This window comes from Cupressus sempervirens, chromosome 8, assembly GCF_028749045.1.
Source record: "Cupressus sempervirens isolate cs-2001-9-10 chromosome 8, ASM2874904v1, whole genome shotgun sequence".
Classification (NCBI taxonomy): domain Eukaryota; kingdom Viridiplantae; phylum Streptophyta; class Pinopsida; order Cupressales; family Cupressaceae; genus Cupressus; species Cupressus sempervirens.
The window spans coordinates 20,106,270-20,127,395 of record NC_143125.1 but is presented as its reverse complement, the minus strand read 5'-3'; the positions used below and the strand labels follow the sequence as shown (position 1 = coordinate 20,127,395).

The window sequence follows — 21,126 nt, the reverse complement described above, 5'->3', positions numbered from 1 at the left end:
TTTTGAATTTGACACAATAAAATGTAGAGATGTTAAGTAGAGATCGCTGCTGTTGTAATAATACTTTTTGTTCTGTATGTATGTTTCAACTAGCAGCAATCCCTGGATATAAGTAAGGAATGGAGGAGGCACATCCCATGTAGGCACATGTCTGTATGTGGCATAAGCCATGTAGTTATGCCGCGTAGGGGCATGTCCCTATATGAGACGTGCCTAGTGAACCAATGCTCTTGGCACACAAAACAAAAGATCCATAAATATAGTCGCTGTTTAACATAATATGATCTGCTCCCTAATTTGTATTTATATAAACCGATTCATATGAAATGATAATCAGGATTAATTGATCAGTAAATAATTATTAGAATTTACATATGAAGTCAATATATATATATATATATATATATATATATATATATATGTATGTATGTATGTATGTATGTATGTATGTATGTATGTATGTATGTATGTATGTATATTCACAATTGAGTGTGTGTGTATATATATATATACTCAATTGTGTGTGTGTCTAGTTGTCTAATGATTATAAGTCATGAATGATAATTAACTTAGTAATTATAACAACTCATTAACACATATCATTACATGATCAATTCAATCCAACTGCAGCTATAACATTAACACTCCCTCTTAGCTAGAGAGGATTGATCAACATATTGTGCTCTCAATAATGAGAGGGAAATATCATCTTAGAATGATATTCTAGAAAATGGTGTGATGAACAAAATAGATCTATTATTTAGATGTTACTTGATGGTATCATCAAAGTATGGTCTATACAAGAATATCATTCATAATATATTCACCATACTTATATTATCTTTGGTATGTGCACTAGCATCAAGTCTGATGATGCCTACCAATGAAAATATCTGCACATGGTGTCTCCAATACTATGTGTCATAGTATACACCATGCCATATCTCAATAATGTAACCTCAAATCAAAGTAACAGGACTCAGAATTGAATCGGAATCAGCCATGAATTGGAATCGAATTGGCCATGAATCGGCAAATTTTTAAAACCCTTGAAATTTAGAGAGTTCAACAATTTAAAACTTATTTCATGCACCCTTTATTAAATATAACTTAAAGACACTATAACATCATCAAATAGAAGCTAACATACATAAACAAAGAACATAAATAATAAGTCCATTACATACATAAAATGTAAATTGTAATTTGTAGCTGAATTAAACATAAAACATAGGATCATATAACATAGATATATAGAATTATAAATGTTGTCAAATCACAATGGTATGTAAGATGAAGATCCATAAAATCAATGACATCAAACCATAAATGTATGTAAAATGAAGATCCATGAAACATATGTCTATCTCTAAACAAAATGAAAAGACAAGTCTATTTGCTCTAGCTCTAGCTCAACTCTATCTCTCACTTTTCCTCTCGTTTTGTCATACTCAACAAATAGAAGGCCTTTTAGGGTTATAAGAAAGAGAAATGTGAAAAAAAATCATTAAAGAAGTATTTCTTTATGTTTTTTAGTTACCCAATTGGGCTGCTTGATTTTTCCAGCTGATTCGTGCTGATTCATGGCGATTCAGGACAAGAAATCGCCAATTCGATTCACTAATTCACAAAAAATTGCCTAGCTATCTAAAGAAAACCCAATGCCTGGAAACACATCGCTGGCCCAAGCTAGTCATAGAGGAAAAATTTGTCAAGTGGAAAAGCACATGGATGAAGCAAAATGACAAATGGATGCTTAAATGGGATATCAACATCCATACCTGCCCGGATAGTATTAAAGAAATAAAGAAGTTTGTCATGGAAAAATTTCACAATATTCTATGGACAAGGCACATGGGGCAAAAAAAATCTTATTACATTAAAAAATTTAACCCCACTTCTAGTCATGAGGAAAAAGCCTATATAAGAGCACCTATTAATAGGAGAGCAAAAATGTTGATAGTGCAACTCAAAACTAGTTCACACCATCTGTGATGTGAAACTGGTAGATGGCAAGTCCCAAAGGAAGAGTGGGCAAACAAAACGTGTCTATTTTATAATATGGGAGCGATAGAAACGGAGCAGCACTTAATCAAAGATTTTCCTACCATACAGTGACATCAGATCTGGTTATACAAAGATACTTCAGAATAGGGACTTGAGCTACTTATTCAAGGAGGATCAAGTGAAGAGAACAGCGGCTCTGATTATCAAACTTCAGCGAAGGAGAGACAAGTTAATCAAAACTCTGCAGCTAGATTAGTTCCGCTCCTACTGTTGGTCTAATTTTTCACAGTACAGAGAAAATTTTGAAAAAATTAGTGAAAATTCATTTGTGGACATTATTATGCATTTTAGGGTTTGCTCGTATTTCTTAAATTTCTTAGATTTCCCTAGTTCATCTCGTGATCTCTCTGTTGTTGAATTTTTATCAGTTTCTCAAAGTTGGTCATCAGAGCAATCAATTGAAAAACCCTAAATGCCTTATTAAAGTTTACCTTAGCCTTGAAAACCCTCGGAAATTTTTATTTTTTTTTTAAATGCTCTTAAGGTTTATTACTTTTACCCCAAGGAAGGGCTTGCGCAAGCGTGAATTCATTATAATTCTGTCTAAACCTTATGTGGCAGTGCTTGGCCTGCAAATTGCTTGATCATTCTATTAAGAAATACCTCTGATGATACAAAGTCTTTATAATCGTTGATCTTGTTCAGATCAACGAGTATCGCATTCCCACAATTTCGAGATGCAAAGTTTTTAAATAATGCGGGCATGCGACTTGGTGACACGTAGCCCTTGCCTTTTTAAGTTTTAGCGAACCGTAAAGTTTGTGGGGAGTCATAAGTTGTCAGAAACTTTTGCAGGTTTGTCAGTACTTTTCGTGCACGTTCTGGATTTCCTGCAATGTCATTGGTTGAGTTACTAATAGAGATATGCCTTTATTACCAAGAAGCGTCAACCATTGATTTCATTTAAATCAAGGGCTAGCGCTTTCCAGCAAGAAGGAGATGCTCGTGAAATAAATAATGCGGGGAAGCGTCAATGGGACAAGTGGCACAGTCTGACAACATGGGCCCGCCGTTCCCAAGGGTGATGTTGAAATGTCTTCCGTGGCAAGTGTCAGATGAGTTGGAATGGATGGAACTATTTTATTCGTCACTTCAGCCAACGTGGTATTTAAGACGCCTGATTCTATAACCGTTGATTTGTCAAAGATCAAAGGCCAGTGCATGCCCGCATTTTGAAGCTGCACGAGAGATAAATAATGCGAGCAAGCGATTTTTTGACATATGGCAAGGTGGGGTCGGGAATCTCTAACTGTATGCTACAGTGTGTCACGCTGTAAAACAATCGCTGATATGTAATGCCAGATGTGCCACTAAAGAAGTTTGTCTGCCAAATGGAAGTGAAGCCTTATCAGCCATAGATCTTTCAAAGATCGAGGGTTAGTGCAATCCCGCATTATGAAGCTGCTAGTTCAATAAGGAATGTAGGTATGCACCTTTGCGACGCGTGTCACAGGGGGGCCAAATTATGGAAGAACGCTGAGTCACGCCATGTGGTTTGCCACTTGTGCTTAGCTGGAAGTACTTATGCTATGGGCGCGAAAACCTCAGAAATTAATGCAGTAGTCAGGTGGGTCAGAGCAAGAGGGTTGACAAGAGTCATTTCATTGGTCCAAGTGGATGATGCGATCATAAAGTGCAGAATTTTTCACACCGTTGATCATATCTTGATCAATGAAGGGCGTTTTCCCGCATAAAGAACTTGAGTGAAGTTTAAACAAAGCGGAAAACACATGTCCTTGGTAACGTCACTTTTGCCATCTTGTAAGGTTTACAGAATTCCAGCATTGCCACCATTGATCTTTCAGAGATCGACGACTGGTGCAAGCCCGCAATTTGAAGATGCTCATCAAATAAGGAAAGCGGGAATGTGCCAACTTGACACGTGGAAAGAATGACGTCAAGCACCTACTCGTTCAGAAGAAGATATGGGACCCGCTAGCATGGAAGTTTTTAGGAGGCGCAAACTCATATAAAGGCTTCCTATTGGTCAATATAGCTAACTGGACTTTGTTTAAATAATAAACTGATCTGATTGTTGATCTCGTCTTGATCAACGAGCAACGCTTCCCCGCAATTCTAAGATGCAAGACATTTAAAAAATGCGGGTAAGCGGTATTGCGACACGTGGCCTTGTTTTTAAAGCCATAAAGCTTGTTGCCTTTCAAATCAAAACCATCCGATCTGGTGAAAATCTACGGATAGGATTCAAATTTGGTTGCAATTTGGAGGTAACGGTTACTGAGAGTAAATATGGTTCAAATTTCATTCGTGCGATTTCAATGCATGAAAAGAACTCACGATCTCACCATTAATGAATCACCAAAGCGCAAAAAGAACATCAGGGCATACAAAATTTTCAGAGCCAGGGCACGAGAATTTTATCTAGCGATCCAATAAAATTGCAGAAGAAATCACACAGTGTAGAAGTGCAAATTTTAGCAAGTAAGTACTCTATGACTCTTTAAAAAATTCACGTATCTGTTGTTATAAAATTTCTAGGGTTTTATTCAAAATGCCTCCCCGAAAAGAGTTCACTGGACAAACGGATTATTTGAAACGTTCTGTGCACGATGATTTTCTTGAACAATTCCCTTTATCGATACATGAAATAACTAAGGGGAGGGAACTCATTCCAAAACACCCTAGAGTAGCTGTAGCAAAAGGTTTTTATGACAAAGCAAATTGGGTAAGAGATGCCCAAGTTTCCATAGGGGGTTTGGAGTTGTTTAAGAAATGGTTTTCAAAGCGAAAACTGGACACTCCTATGAGCAATGTATGGGAATTTGACATTGGTAAATTAACAGTCCCCACAGTTTTCTTTGATAGTGATTTGTTGATGGATTTGGCCAAGAAATATGATCTGATTACAGGGTGGGTAAAGAACCATGCTGGAGTGAATCATTTTAGGATTTGCCCTGAATTAATTAGTGAGGTTTTCAACCTCAATCCTAACCATGTTGTGCATGAAACTATTGACATGGATGACCTTCAAGCAAGGTATGATGCACAAAGGATTTACCTAAGAACAGGGCCACTGCAAGAGCATGCTGCTAAAATTGGCACTTTGCCTGTGATTACAGCCAGTACCCTAGAACCATTGCTAAGAAGGCATTTCAACCTTAGAGCTCAAGCATTATATTTTTCTCTTTGCAAGATTTTTGGGATGGATGAAGTTGATCAAATCCCAGGCTCTATTGTCCTTACCATGGCTCAAACTCTTCAATTTGGGATGAGCACTATTTTGGATTTTGCTACTTTTCTTGTAAAAGAAATTCACAATGGTTTGGTGGAGAAAGCACAGGGAAAAGTGGACAAACCATTCTATTGGTATTCATTGCTTATGCATGTATGCTTGTACAAGGGATTTACCTTCTTCTCCAAGGGTATGGAGCTGGAAACGACTAGGGATGGAGAGAGGAATCCAGTGCAGCTGTGGAGTGTAGATATGACTTCAGAAGCTACAGATGCCAATTATGTGAGATTTGATAGATACTTTGCATCAAAGCTTAGGTTTCTTTTGAAAGGGGACAGCCCCAAAATTCCACAAGCATTGTTAGAATTGGTCAAACCCAAGGACCATGCATAAGGATTATTGGTTAGTCATAATTGGGGGGGATATAATCCCTTATAATGTTTCAACTATAATAAGAGTATATGATTTTTTGGGGAAGCCACATGTGTTGCCTTTTCATGTGCCCTTGAAGATAGGGATAGTTGAGCTCCTATGGCAAATAGGCACTATAGATGAGAGGGAATTGTCTAAGAAGGGTACCTTTTTTCCAATTGTTACTGTGGTACACGATTTTGTCTTTGTGAGGAAAGGGTGGAAACACCTGAATTTGTTTCTAGATAGATATAACATGGCAGAATCTCATGCCAGATTTATTGATCCTGAAGGATTCTATGACCTCTTAAGAGAGAGGGTGAAAGCTTCTCGCATGGTACAACAAGTTTATTATCCGGAGGATATAATCAGAAATATTTTCACTTTGCAAGAACAAGAACTGAGGGAAGAAAAATGGATAGTATTTAGCAAGACCCTAGAATTTATTAATGCTTTTGACCCCCAGTATGACCCATTGAAAGAGAAAAAATATTGGGGAGCCAAAATGCAAGTACTAATGAATAATTTTGCTGTGATCATCCAAACTATGAATGAAAAGAAAGCCACATATGTTGAGACATATCCAGACAAGGCTGCAAAAGTGCAAAGGAAGATAAGCATTAAAAATATAGCGGCTCCTGGCCAGTATACCTTACAGAGAAGGGCAAGTTATGTGAGGGTTTAAAGTGTGCAACAGGCACCCCCTTCATTAGAGGCCAAGACCAGGAAGTCCATCTGCAGCCAGCTCTCCAAAAAGGCAAAAATTAGAGCAAGGGTCTTCTTCTTCTCAAATAGAACAATACTCCCCAAGCTAGTCCCCAATCCGGATAGATGATGAAGCATCTTTAAAGGAGCAGCTTAGACAAATTGGTGGAGAAAAGGATGTAATTGTTACCTCCACAGATTTGGAGATTGGAGAACCACAAGAACCTCCTATGCCTTTCTTGGATTTAACCGTTGTTGATTACCAAGGTAAGGAAATTGATCCGATAGTTGCCCAAGCCTCTGAAAGGTTTATTAATGATGAGAATTTTGTAAAATATAGAGCTTTTGCTCAATTTTTGTGGAGATTAAACATGGGAAATTTCGAGAAAACCAGTGAGAAGATAAAGGCAGAACAGCTAGACAAACCTGATTCAGATATTAAGGAAAAGGTGAAGTCCAAATTTTTGAATGATTTTGCTCAATTTACTCTTGAAGCTAGGAGGCAGATAGTTAGACAGTTAGGAGACCTTCTTCTGCCAGAATAGGATATAGCAAATGCCATTGTTTTTTATTCGCTAAGAAAACAAAGGGATGTTCAACTAAGGACTGCGGAAGAAATACTACAGGCTCATAGAGGAGTCAAGTTTAGTGATGACCACCAAGCCCTTGTTATATGGTCCATGGAAAAAAGGAACAATACCAGAATGCATGAGATTTCCACTGTAGAGCATACCGGTGCATTGACAGTGTTCAGGGCTGGTGAGATAGGTAGTAAACAAATAATTGGGATGGCATCAAAGATGCTAAAATTTGGGAGCATGGTGTCTGGCCAAGAGGAAGATAAATTTGCCCAACTCAATGCTAGGTTTGAAGAAGTTTTGAAAACATATGAGGAGAGAGGTATGCAAATACAATCATTAGAAAATAAAGTAACTCAACTGGAGAAGATTCTTGGGAAAAGAAAATTAGGAGAGACCAGTAAACCCAGGATTGCATAGCCCCCATGGCCACCTGTTGAGCCTTTTAAATCAACACCAATTATTGAGATACCTGATACCCCAGAAAGGCCTCAGTTCTATACTGTAGAGGATTTTGAAGAGGAGAAAAACAAGTTATATGCAATGCATGTAGAACTTAATCATCAATATGAAGAAAAATTGAGGCAGGGTATCATGTATTTAATAGACAGGATAGAATGGCCCACATTTTTTGATCAATTAGCGAGGATTTCAGCTATCAGGGATGAATTGAAGCAAAATGAAGCTATATTCAGACCCATTGTACAGAAATGGACAGAATGAAATGACGATATCACTGCTATGTGTATATCTGTTATTCAGCTAACATATCATCAGATAGAAAAAAATCTTTGATTTATTAAATAAGTTGCAGGGTTTTGATGATAAGCAAGATTCTTTCCAAAAAAGATTAACTATTTGTTTTTCCAAGTATTTTGCGGAAAAATTTGATTTATTCCCTTGTGCTTTAAAAAAAATTGACAAAATAAAGGAAAAGGAAGAATGGAAGGAGCTGGATGAAGTCTTTTGTGAAAGAACAAATAAAGTTATAAATGAGACGGACCACTTGTTGTGGGCAATGACAAACGAGGAGTTGGTTAAAATACAGTTGTTCTATAATACTGTCAGGAAAGATTTTGTTGTTTTAGAAGAAATTGCAATTTCTTTAGTAGCTGTACAAAGAGGTTCTGAATTTTGATTGGCCAGAGGACACTATCTACAATGAGTGGAAGGAAAAGTTTGTCTATAGAACAGACAAAAGGAGATGATGAGGTGGAGGATGATGATGAAGAAGAGGGTACAAAAGTAGAAGCCACCTCTGCCTTTGATGATAAAGACAAAGAGAATCCTCAGGTAGCAGGAGATGACTCATTACTGTCACATTTGATAGCCACCTATCACGAGGAACCAAAATGCTAAAGGAATCCGATCGTAGTATTTTTGTCTTTCCAAATGCAATAACAGAAGCGGACCCACAAAAGGATTTTCAATGTACCAGTCTTTCTGTTATTCACAATTTTGTCTTGTTGTGATAGGTGTATGTAAAAATCTTTTGAAGCACACCTGTCAATCACATTTTCCCTTTGCTTGTTGCAACTCATGCCTATATTAATCAGTTTTCAAGGCAATGTGATGGTCCAAAAAACTTGTATAATTTTTGTTTTTTCTCAAGAAAAGTACAAACAGTTGGTCCAATAGCATGTAGTTGTTTGGTTTTGAGTTTGCTTCCAATTGTACTCCCTGAGGATATATGGGAATGACAGAATCAGCAAGATGTTCTGGGTTTTTCTTTAAGTTCTATTGGTTATTGTATTAGTCAAATTCAAAAGGATAATACAAAGGGGCATTTACAATATATTTGTGTCACTAATTTCTGTCTCCATTTTATAAGCTTGTTTACTTTGAAGTTATTTAAATAAAGTTTAAATTGGCTGAACGCAATCTGTATGGATTGTATGTTGGCTTCATTGTTGCTTTTAATTCAAGGAATTATAGAAATGCTTCAGTAAACCAGTGGGGTTTGTGAGTTTATAAAAGGGATTTTCATAAGAATGGAAATGGGTGATTACAATTGATTAATTCATTTACAAGTTATTTGAATTAGATCTCCCGCCAATAGCCTATTCTCTGCCCAATGGATAAGGTACTGGTCATATAAATCAAAGATGATTGAAAGTAGATTCTGCTTCTACATGTCAAAACAATTATAAATTCATAGTCATTCTTTTTTCTATTTTGTTCAAGGTTGTAATGCTGGTCACCACTTGTTTACATTTAGTTTTCTGGGTCCTAAATAACTGCTGTTTCCAAGAACGCTTGTGAACTCACGAAGAATTATGACCATATATGCTTATATGGGATGCATATATATTTGAGAGCTTTAAAGAAAATTGGCAAACTATGTATGTGCCTGAGGGTAAAAGATGAGAATCAGAATGAAACTAAGATAATTTCATACCACAGTTTGCAAATAGAATCATCCCTAGGTATACCCGCCTGGGTTTAGTAGGGCCTAAAGAGTAGGAAACCATCCTTGGTTTCGTTGCAGTTGGGTCCAGATGATCTACTTGTGTCATTGATTATAGGAATTGGCTAATCTTTAGATTATGTGAATATTTTCATCCTAGTATTGAGCATTTTGTTGCTCAGTAGTTTCAAACACCAACACCTACCTTGGGGGGGTGATCATGTGGGTCCCATAGGCTACTTTAGCCTCGTGGACGTCATTAAAATCTATCATATCATATCATATCATTTCACACTTACATTAAAGAAAAAAAAGAGAACCTTTTTAACTCTAAGGGCGCTATCTATTCATCTCATGAAATATGGAGACTAAGTTGCTTGAGATTTCTCGTTGGGCGGTAGAGCAATGCTTGAGATAAAGCATGAAGACAAGCTACCTCTGAGATAACTCACATATGCCAAGTTGTCCTCAATATCATTGGTTGGATAGTAGAACTGTTACATCCCAATTTTTTACCTAGCTTGGAATATAGACATTGAGGTTCACATGAAGTCAGTTGGCAGTTTAATTTGATATAATCTGGCAAAATGGTAAGTTAGTTGGTCGTTATGATTTCAAGTGCAGATGACATGTTAGTTGATCATTAATCGTGAATCCATGGAATTAGGATGAAAGGTTAATTTATTTATTTTATTTTTATTTTTAAGTGCGCCTGGTAAACTTTTTAACGTGACTGGTAGCGCTGGCGCGACACGCCCACCGGTACCACGAGGACGGGGGAGACTAGAACCCGTGACCAACCCCCTGCAACAGGGAAGATTTAGCCAACCGAGCTAGGGCCCCCGCCCAGGATGAAAGGTTAATTGTTATGATTATTTATGGTTATATAATTTATAATTTAATTACGGAGAAAATTCTTGCAGCGAGCATGCCGAAGAGGTGGAAACATTGTCAGAAAAGAATTAGGCAGGGCGTCACCATCACTGAGCAAACAGATAGAGGACCTAGCAACTTGGAACAAAATACATCTGTGGAATCGCATGAGTTATTTTAATAAATAGTTTAATTAAAATAATTGAGTTATTTAATAAATAATTTAATTAAAATAATTAAATTATTTATAAAACATATCTTAAAGGATTTTTATTTTTTTCATCATATTATTTTAGTAATAATTTATATACGTGCATTTAATAAATAAAATAATTTTTGGTACCATTATAATTTAATAATTAATAAAATTATTGTTGCTTGTACTTATAAGATTTTAATAACGTTAGAATTATAATAAAATTATTATAATTCTCGAAGTATAACTTTCCAACTCTATTCTCCCAATTTAATATTATTTGTTTTTAAATGATAACACTTGACATTGTTGATCGATTTAAACATTTAAAAATTTGAGTTTTAATCTTTCCAACTTCTTTTTCTTATTTTTAAATTTGAATTTTTGTGATGTATTCGTATAGTCATCTTGGGAATTCGAAGGGCTTTCTTTATAAATCAATGGGAGCCGGAAAGTCATTGTTCGTCTCTTCTAGAAGCCGTGGAATATGATCTTGTAACCGAAGGAAGCCAAAAGGTCTGGCTGTAACTTTAATATAAAACCATCAATGTAACTCAGCATAATAAGGGGGGGTAATCGGCTTTCTTTCAGACATGAACTTTCATCGATTTCCTTGCTAGTAATATTCTGTAGATTCTTTTTAATAACTTTCCTCCTTGGTAAAAGATAATATATGTTAGCTTTGCCATATCCGGCACCCATGCTCGATTCCATATTTCCTTTGTTTTACTTTTCCTTCCGAATACATTCCTGCCCTGCTACGGTGTTAATACCACCCAGTCTATATTTATATTGTAATCTGACCCAAGAGCAGCCATAGATAGTGCAAAAGGAGACGACTAGAAATAAGAGAAGGCACTTCGATTGCAGAACTATGGGCGTGTCACATAAGGAGACATGCTTATTTCTTCCATTCTTGCTATGCTTAATAGAGCCGACTGTGAGTTATTTTTAAAAGTTCCATGTTCTAGATTTTGTTTTAAGCATGCCACCTTCAATATGTTTCAGTCCAGTTAAAGACTTCTTAGAGTCAGTCTCTACATTCTTTGTGCCATGTAATTAGGCAGGAACCTGAGTTAGATTCAATCTCTCTGTCCAATAAATGTTTTGAATTAGTCGTATGTCTCAAAGAATAGATTGCAACCAAGATTAATAATCTTTTTGAGTAACCTCTGAATTTCTTCATAAAACCTTTATTTCTATTCTTTTCAAAATAAGTTTTTATGACTGATAACTGATAAGAGCACCAAGAGATCACCCGGCTAAATGCCTGATTGAGGTGATGAAGGTGCGAGTTATGCAAATAAAATTCCAAACTCAAGCTGTGCATGAGAGATCCTATAATCGAATTGTGCATATGAATTCCTTGTTTCATCTGATCTGTAAATAATAGCTGAAGCCGTATGCCATAGAACAATTTTAATCATGAAAGATCAAACCGACTGCCATAATGATTTGAGGCTAAATGAATTTATATTTATAACAGAAGATGTCATAAGACAGTAAATCGTACCTGGATGGCCTTTCCTTCATAGGAAAATTCAACATTCCAATTTGAATTAATGATTGATACTGAGATAAGTCAATGGACCAGAGTACCAATGTAAATCACCAGGCTAAGAGTCAGATTAGGGTGAATAGGTACATGTCATATCAGTAAAGACTAAATGTTCAGGCACCAAGGAATCACCGCCTGATGGGCTGATTATGGTGAGGTGTAGATGAACCTGTGAAAAAGAAATGCAAGAATGAAATCAGTAATCTAAGCATTCATATATAAACAAACTAATATTTATTAGCTCATGCATATTCCTGTTATGGTGATCTCTTATTGCCAAGTCGTATGGCATGTTATATATCATGATGCGCAGTGGATCGAATGATGTTCCCTATCAATTCCGAGTAGGGAGGGCCTTTCTCGTTAGAAATCATGTGGGGATATATATTGTGGTCCAAAGTTGGGTGGTAAAGCCCCTGACAATGTTTCACCTCTCAAGATGTCAAATATGTGTTAGAGAGAGATAAGCCATGCATTCAATTGTTTATCAGAAATAGGTAATAACATTTTTTGTTTATGAGAAGGTAAGACTTAATTGAAGTATTTCTTTGTTATCATCATTTTACTTTCATATAAATGAATATTGAATATAAGAATTTATCTAATCTTGAGAAATTGTCACAGACAAGCAATCGAAGGAAAAGAAATCCGAAGCCCTAATTGATTGTGTGATAGTTGGAACCTTAATTGATACAGTGGTATTGGAAGCCCTAACTGAATCTGTGGTATCGAAAGCCCTAGTTGAATCTGTGGTCGCAGAAGCCCTAAATTGAATCCGTTGTCACAGAAACCCTAGCTAGAATCCGTTTTCGCAGATGCCCTAATTTGAATTCCGTGGTAATGGAAGCCCTAAGTGGTAAAGCAGTATCAGAAGCCTTAATAAACCGATGGTAATTGATGCCCTAATTGGTAAGATGATATGTGATGCCCTAATTTAAATTATAGTTGTAATCATCAAATGATTTTTGAGATAGTAGTCAATTTGAGAAATTGTTATAGTGTATTTGTGGACTAACCCGGGTGGTTGCAGAAGCATACTTAGATGATTTTCAGTCTCAATTTTCTGAGGTATATGATTTCAATTTCTGAAGTAATTTCATTAAAAGGTATTTCAAGTATTTAGTTAAGAAATTTTGTTTAACTGACTTTAACGGTAATCTTCTTCACATGAACATGAATGATGTAAGTGCCTTCTTATGAAATCGAAGTTATAAATGTATTTTATGCTTATGTTAGATGTTGATTTAGACCCAGAAAATCTGCATGTTACAAGAACAATGCTTCAAATAAAGCATGATGACAATCCAAATCATGTATGCAGGGGAGTAATGATCAATCACATAGTATAGATTACTCTTTTTGAGCCTTTATACAAGTCAAAAACGAAGATTGTGGAGACAAGCATGTGTTAATTTTTGGTTCGATGTCATTAAAGAAAATCAATCTCAATTAAGGTGGTCAGCTGCCTCTTCATAGCCTTGGAATGCTTGATGCAACAATCAGGGCTTTCATGCAATATCCATGTACTTGGTGAGTTAAATTGTTGTGATATTTTCATTGCAATTACTCTTTGGCATTTACGATTTGACATGACCTTAATTTGATCCATTACTAGCCATGAATTTTCTAACGTGAATTACATTCACAATTATTTACAATCAAGATATGCCTGATATATTCAGATTGCTTACAGGTGAATAACAATAATAAATTGCAACAGCGAAGATTATGGCTAAAGTAGAAGAATATAAAAAGCAAAAAAATAGGAATTCACATTTAAATTCCAGTTAACATAAAATTTGTATCCAAACAAGTACTATTTAAGACTTCTGCAATCTTACATACATCAACCTATTATGGATGAACAGTCATATATTCAATTCAAAGAATTCAAGGACTACTTACAAGACAAGGAGCCTATTAGTAGCAGTGAGGATGTGACAATAGAAGATTACCATAAATGCAATCAAAAATACATCGAAGTGTAGCAGGAAACGAGTTTGCTGCTCTAACAGAATGGTTAAACACTGAAATTAAGCGGGCTTTCAGTCCTGGGCTAGCTGGATTTATCCTTTCGTCAGAAGTGATACCTTCATTGCTAACTGTACCTACAGATCAAACCCCAAAAGAACAACCTCTTCAGATAGTGATCATGAAACAAAATAAGAACATGCTGTTGGAAATTTATCCAAACAAAATAAAATCATTGCCGTTAGCAATCTGGCACTGATTACATTACCATTCCCAAAATCTCCAAAAAGCAGGAAAAGACCATATTAACTACAATACCTTGGACAGCCCAGGTAGAAGATAATGTAGGCATTTTTTATTACTAGCACTTTCACCAAAAAGAAGGTGCAATGATTTCACCAATAGTAAAATATATTCTGAGTAATATATTGGCGGGTGAATAATGCAGAAAGTAAAACTTGCCTTTTAGTAATAATTATTTATGCTATAAACAAATTAATTTGATCATATAAGAGACTCGGTATGAATGAATGCAAATTAATTAAAACTATAAGTTGTTCATAATTGTCTTTACAAAACAGTTTTATTTTACAACTTGTGAAAATGATCAGCATCAACAATGTACAGACTTAATCATCCTTTCTTTTGTCCTCCAAAAACTTCTTGGGTTTTTTTTTACAGGATGTTAAACAAATGCTAAAATATAATCCTAAATAATTTTATTGATGGTCAACCCTTCAGTGACACATTTAAGAATATGATCAGAAACTATTCTTGTGAGATTGCCGTATCTAATAACCCTACAACTCTAATAATAATAGCATTCAGGCACTTTAATCATAATAATTAGAGACTTAATAAGAATTGTAAAATATTAGCAGAAAATGTATAATTTAAATAAATAGGTAAAATACAAAATGTAATCTAATAAAATATATTATAATATTTGGAGATGATTTGATTTTTTGATATTTTTTTAAAATGGCATTTCTTTTTAATTAATCTCATTCTCTATCCCAATTGAGAGTACCCACAGATAAATCACTAATGTGAACAGAAATTTCTACGCAGATAATGCACTTAAATGAAAGTAAATAGTGTTAATTAAACAATTTAAACTAATTTATAAATAATATATTCAATTTAATTTGTGAAATGGTTTTACAAGATAATTGTTTTCCTGTTGTGCTCTTCAAGTAAAGAGAATTAAGATCTATAACTATGGTAATCACTTTGATAGGAAGCGAGAAATATTGCTATAAAATTAATTTAAAGTAAACATTTTAAAATGTTATGAGTCATTATTCTTCAAATCCCATAATTCAAATGCTAATGTAAAGGACGATTCAGACTTCATATAATCTAAAGTTTCATTTTTCTTTTACATGCATGATTAGAAGACATCTCTATTAATGATTTAGTAAACTTTAGGGGATCTTGAACTTCTAAAATTTATCAACTGACCTTTTTGATCATATATTACCATAAAAAAATTAAGATCATTGATTATAAAACATCAAAGTTAATAACTCTTTAATTCCTTCCAAAAAAAATTACCAACATGAATATACTTTTAAATATTTACATTTCTTAAATTTGACGTGTATCTTAATTTTAAAATGATATAGATTAATAAAATGTAGTGAGCTTGGCATAATTTCTATTTATAATTTCTATTTTTTTTTTAAATTATTAGATACATTTTTTTTAGTAAAACATTGATTGCCAAAATCCCTAATCCTTATAGCTTCAGTTATATTTTCTATGTATAAATGTTTGCATAAGTGTTTCAAAGAAACATTTATTAAGTTTATGACAATATTCAATAGTAAATATGCTTAGACATGAGCCTTACATATTTTTTGTCATTACATAATTATCTATCCATTTAAATGTTCTCTTTTCTGGTTTGATGTCCTTCTGTGAGAAATTAGAAGTTCAAAATAAAAAATTTGAACTATTGGAAGAAAATTTAAAATTTAAATAGAATTCTTTACTATAATAATAAATATATTAGTATAAAGTTAGATTTTAAAAAATCATAATCCGTCAAAAATAAAAAATAAATATTTTTAGACTATATATTATCAAATTTTATATTATTATTTTTTTAATTATATATTTTTAAATAATCTATTTTCAATTTATTTTTATCCTAATATTATAGAACATTTCAAACAAAATAAATATATAATTGTTTGGCCATATCAGCTGAAATGTAGATAATAAAAACCCCAATTTTGAAACAAAGCTTGTCCTCCAATTTAGATAGGGGGCAAAGGCAAACGGTTCTGAGAACACAAGCTAAACACTAGGCAAGAAGAAACTTCAGTTTGACTAATTTGATTTGCTTATGAGCCTTGGGTGGATTCTATTCCATTGGGGGTGAGATTACATCGGGATGGAAATTATATAAACCGCAACCCAAAATTCCCTATACAAAGAAATGAGCAAGCATTCAATTCTCGAAAGGTCTTGGTTAGGTTAACAAATGGAAGCAAGAATCAAATTAAGAAATCATTTTCACCTACGCTTTCCAACTACAGTCGTCCCGCCAACTCTCATAAGGAAAGTCAATGGTTGAGACAAAATAATAATCTTTGGATCACTCTACTAACATCTACCATCCTTGATTCTGCTATGAGAGTGGATCGAATCATCCTTAGTGTTGGGTGGATATTTTGCAACTGATAGTTTGTTATAATTCAATCGCAAAATAGGTAGACCAGCCACAACACATGAGACAAAGTCTCTCCTACCTTTAAGGGAAGGCTCACCGTTCCTTAGATCAACTCAAGGTAAGCAAGAAGTTGAGACATTTTGAAAGTGTGTTTCAAATATTCTTTCCTCTTAACTTTCAAAAAAGAATCCACTTACCCCCAAAACGAGTAATGGGCAACATAAAATCTCTAACTACACTTCTATATAATAGTTCGAAATGGCAATACTAGTAAACCAATACTAACTCAAAGGCTAGTTGAAAGCGTACTAACATCTACCATCCTTGATTCTGCTATGAGAGTGGATCGAATCATCCTTAGTGTTGGGTGGATATTTTGCAACTGATAGTTTGTTATAATTCAATCGCAAAATAGGTAGACCAGCCACAACACATGAGACAAAGTCTCTCCTACCTTTAAGGGAAGGCTCACCGTTCCTTAGATCAACTCAAGGTAAGCAAGAAGTTGAGACATTTTGAAAGTGTGTTTCAAATATTCTTTCCTCTTAACTTTCAGAAAAGAATCCACTTACCCCCAAAACGAGTAATGGGCAACATAAAATCTCTAACTACACTTCTATATAATAGTTCGAAATGGCAATACTAGTAAACCAATACTAACTCAAAGGCTAGTTGAAAGCGTGTCAGTTTGGCTCTAAATCTTGTTTTAACCTATTCTATAAGAATAACCTCTACTATAGGGGCACAAAGACTTCCAGAAGTAGGGCATTCTAGCTATTTTTTGTGAATTGAGAAGGTAATATAAGTTAGAGTCAAAGCTTCTAGTCTATATATTACCACAATCGCTCCCAATCAAAACTTCGGGTCCGATTGTTTCTTAACTTTTTATGCTCAACTATTTGAACCATAGAACAACATAAATCAAAGACAGACGCAAATTACAGTCAAAGCTTTGAATTTGCACTTATCACAATTGCATTTGATCAAAGTTTCAGCTCCAATTGCTTCTTTGTATTCACTTTTCATCAAAATAATACTACACAATCATAGTTATGCTTGCACAATTCTTCAGAGCTTTCTTGCATACAATGAAAGATAATTTTTACAATGAGGGGGGCACTTCTTCTATAGGAAAAGATGTGAGAAAAAGGAGGAAAAAGTGGAAGCAACTCAACCACTTTGACCTAGTCTAACTAGGAAAGAAGAATTATTGGATTACATGTCTTAAGGACATGTAATTGAATTACATGCGATTGCATTACATGTGTTTGAGTTACATGCGATTCGATCTTCTACATCTACAAAGAAGAAAACTACACTTGAAGAAAAGATGAGTGGTCTGCACTGGTTTTCCTGAGTCTTGGTCGTGACATGTGATTCACTCTATTCATAAGTCTGGTCTACTTCCGACCATGGCAACTATCGAACCATCATGATCAAACATACATTCACCAAACTTTATGCCACTGCTCTGAACACCATGCTATCCAAAGAGCTTGACACGAGAGGCTGCAGAGCAAGAGGTCAGGTCGGTTTTCGTGCGGACTACCAAACTATGGATCATATCTTCACACTATGAGTCATTATTGAGAAGGCTAGGCACCACTCTGAGAAAGTTTACTGTTGTTTTGTGGACTTCTGCAAGGCTTTTGATTTTGTTCCTAGGATGGCCCTATTTCAGATACTTAGCGAGATTGGGATTTCAAATATGTTGTTAACTGCTATTATGAGACTATACGAGAAGGTGATTGGTAGATTCAAGATGCCTGAGGGCTTTTCTATTCTATTTTTAGAGCACCATTAGGGTGAAGCAGGGCTGCCCCCTTTCTCCCACTCTGTTTGGGTTGTATATCAACGAGCTCGAGGACTTCCTTATGAACTCCTCGCACCCCAGCAATGGGTGCCATTTGCATCAGGTTTTGATATCCACTCTCCTTTTTGCAGATGATGTGGTACTTCTGACCTCTTCCCCTGACAGTTTACAGAGACTCCTTGATGCTTTCGCTTCTTTTTTGTGATTAGCGTCAACTCGTGGTCAATCTGAGTAAGACTAGGGTTATGATCTTTAACCGCTTAAAGATCTCTCATCTTCATTTCTTCTTTCAGGGGCAAGAGGTTGAGATTACTTCTTCTTACATGTATCTCAGGGTAAAGTTCTCGAGACCCCGCTTCAGCTTAAAACCAGCTATTCAGTCTAGAGTCAGTAAGGGCGTGGGTTCCCTGGCCATGCTTAAAAGACAATGTTTCAGACATCATTTTCAAGACATTTCGTCCATGTTGTCCCTCTTGGACTCCTTGGTTTGCCCAACTGTTCTCTATGGCTCGGTGGTTTGGGGACCTTCTCTTCTTCTCTCAGATTGGGCCTCTATAGAGCATGTTCAGACATTGGTTTTATGGCGTATCATTCGATGTCACAAGCTCACCCCCCATAGCATTATCTTGGCCGAGTTTGGAGCTCATCCCTTCAAACTTGCGGCCTTTTTTGACTTCATATGGTTTCTCCATCAACTTCGAGGTTTTGCAAATTCGACTGTCGACTGACACAAATATTCTTACCTGGCCTATTGTTCTTCTATTACAGTTATGAGATCCAATACTAGCACTAGATCTCGTTGTTGGTATGCCCAAGCCACCTCTCTATTGAGTTTGATTGGGATTGAGATTGATCATCTTCCTCCTTACCAATCTTCGCTAGATGCTCTTGCTCATCTCCTTCCCTCACAATAGGAGTTGAATGAGCATGTCAGACAGGATTTCTATAGACAATATATTATCACTACCTAGCGTAATCCTCCACGTGGATTACGTCCGAAGATGGCCTTTTATGCTGAGCATTTTCTTGAGATTCAGAACGGGATTATTGTTCGCCCTGCTTATCTTTATCGGCGCTGGAGTCACGCCCTATGTTTCTCCTTGGGCTCCTTCAAAGTTAGCTCCCACCGTCTTCAGGTCCAAACTGATCACCATATAAATAGAGATGAGCGGATCTATCAGCTGTGTACTTTGGCGGAGGTTGAGACTAAGAGTCACATTATATTTCGTTGTCCTAGCTACTATGAGATCAAAGGGAGATTTTACTGCCTATTCAGAGATTGTTTTTCTCTTTCAGCGTTCTTCAATTATATTGACCAATGGTGCCTTGCACTTTACCTCCGGGAGGCCACCCAGCTCCGTGAGCATACCCTACAGTCACTCATACCTCAATGCCATATCTCAAATCAGCTCATCACCGCCTTTTTCTTCCCCCTGTCTCCACCATGGGACACAAAAAGGCCATCCAGTATCACTCACTCCAAATCAGTGAGACATTGCACCAGTTTTTCCAGGCAAGGACACTCCTCCAGTGGTTCTCGGCAATGATCTAAGACTCTGGATCATCCATGGTTATACCCTTCATTCATTGATCATCCACTTCATTCACTGATTCTTTTCTAGAACCTCTCTAAATCGCAGGCTAGGTCTCTTAGCAATACACAACTAAGAATTCTTAACTTTCTCCAATAGTTCTTTCAGCGGTTATTGTATGCGCGTATTCCCAATTTTAATAACACCACTGTACAATCTAACATATAAGTCCTATAGATTTCAAACAGCAATAATACGGCTTTTCTTGTTAATGGAATTGTTGGTTCAAGCAAGCATTCCCAATATCACCTAGACCATGCAGTAAATAAGAGGTGTCCACGTTTATTACTGTTTCTTTTGAGACAACAGTTTATTAAAACTTCCGCTAAAGAGTGTTCACAATAGAGAATCCACACAAAACCATGAAAGAATCTTCACTCTTGTTTGGGTAACGCATAAGCTCCTAGCAACAGTCCTAAATACTTTCCTCTATAGAATGCCCAGCTTTCACTGCTAAACACCTGTTTATTAAATCAAGTCACTCCTATTGTGATGGTATCATCTAAACTGTTAATAGCACCTAGGAGACGATTTCATAAATTATAACAAAACACTCTCTTCTGCCTGAAACAATGTAACCTGCAACTCTAATCACCAACGCAAGTTCTCTTTTTTTTTTTGAATCCTTACATTAACATTTCCCAGAATACGCAGAAAACATGAGACAACTGTCCTTCAGTGAAATATCCCCAATAACCGAAGATGTGTGCTCTCAACACGTGCTCGATGGATGTATTGACACTAAAATTTCCTTCATCGGTTATACATGGCTCTTCTTACACCTGGCACCTTTGCATAGCGTTTGTCTTTAAATCTTGCACATCTCCATATGTCATTCACGTTATAGAATCATCCTCAAACTACTTTGGCCACTGACATTCCCTTTATTGATGGGCGTTACAATATAGTGTGCGTTAGAATGCCGACAAGGAGAACTCACCCTTGCAATTCTAAAACCACAAACTATCTCCAGGCAATTGGTAACTTGTGCCAGTATTCCATGCAGTACTAGAAATGCTTTCCAACAACTCACACAGTTGTCCTGTTTCAGATACGACAACCTCTGAATCATATTATTGGCA

At 35.8% G+C, this 21,126-nt stretch overlaps 1 protein-coding gene across 2 annotated transcripts in view; it reads right to left on the bottom strand.

Moving 5' to 3' along the window:
* The window catches only part of LOC149541374 (ARM repeat superfamily protein), a 348,244-nt gene that overhangs the window by 274,838 nt on the left and 52,280 nt on the right, over window positions 1-21,126 (bottom strand). For both annotated transcript variants that reach the window (XM_089796637.1, XM_089796638.1), the window contains exon 8: window positions 13,944-14,096. In XM_089796637.1, the coding sequence (XP_089652763.1) occupies window positions 13,944-14,096 (153 nt within the window). The remainder of the gene's footprint in view (window positions 1-13,943; window positions 14,097-21,126) is intronic.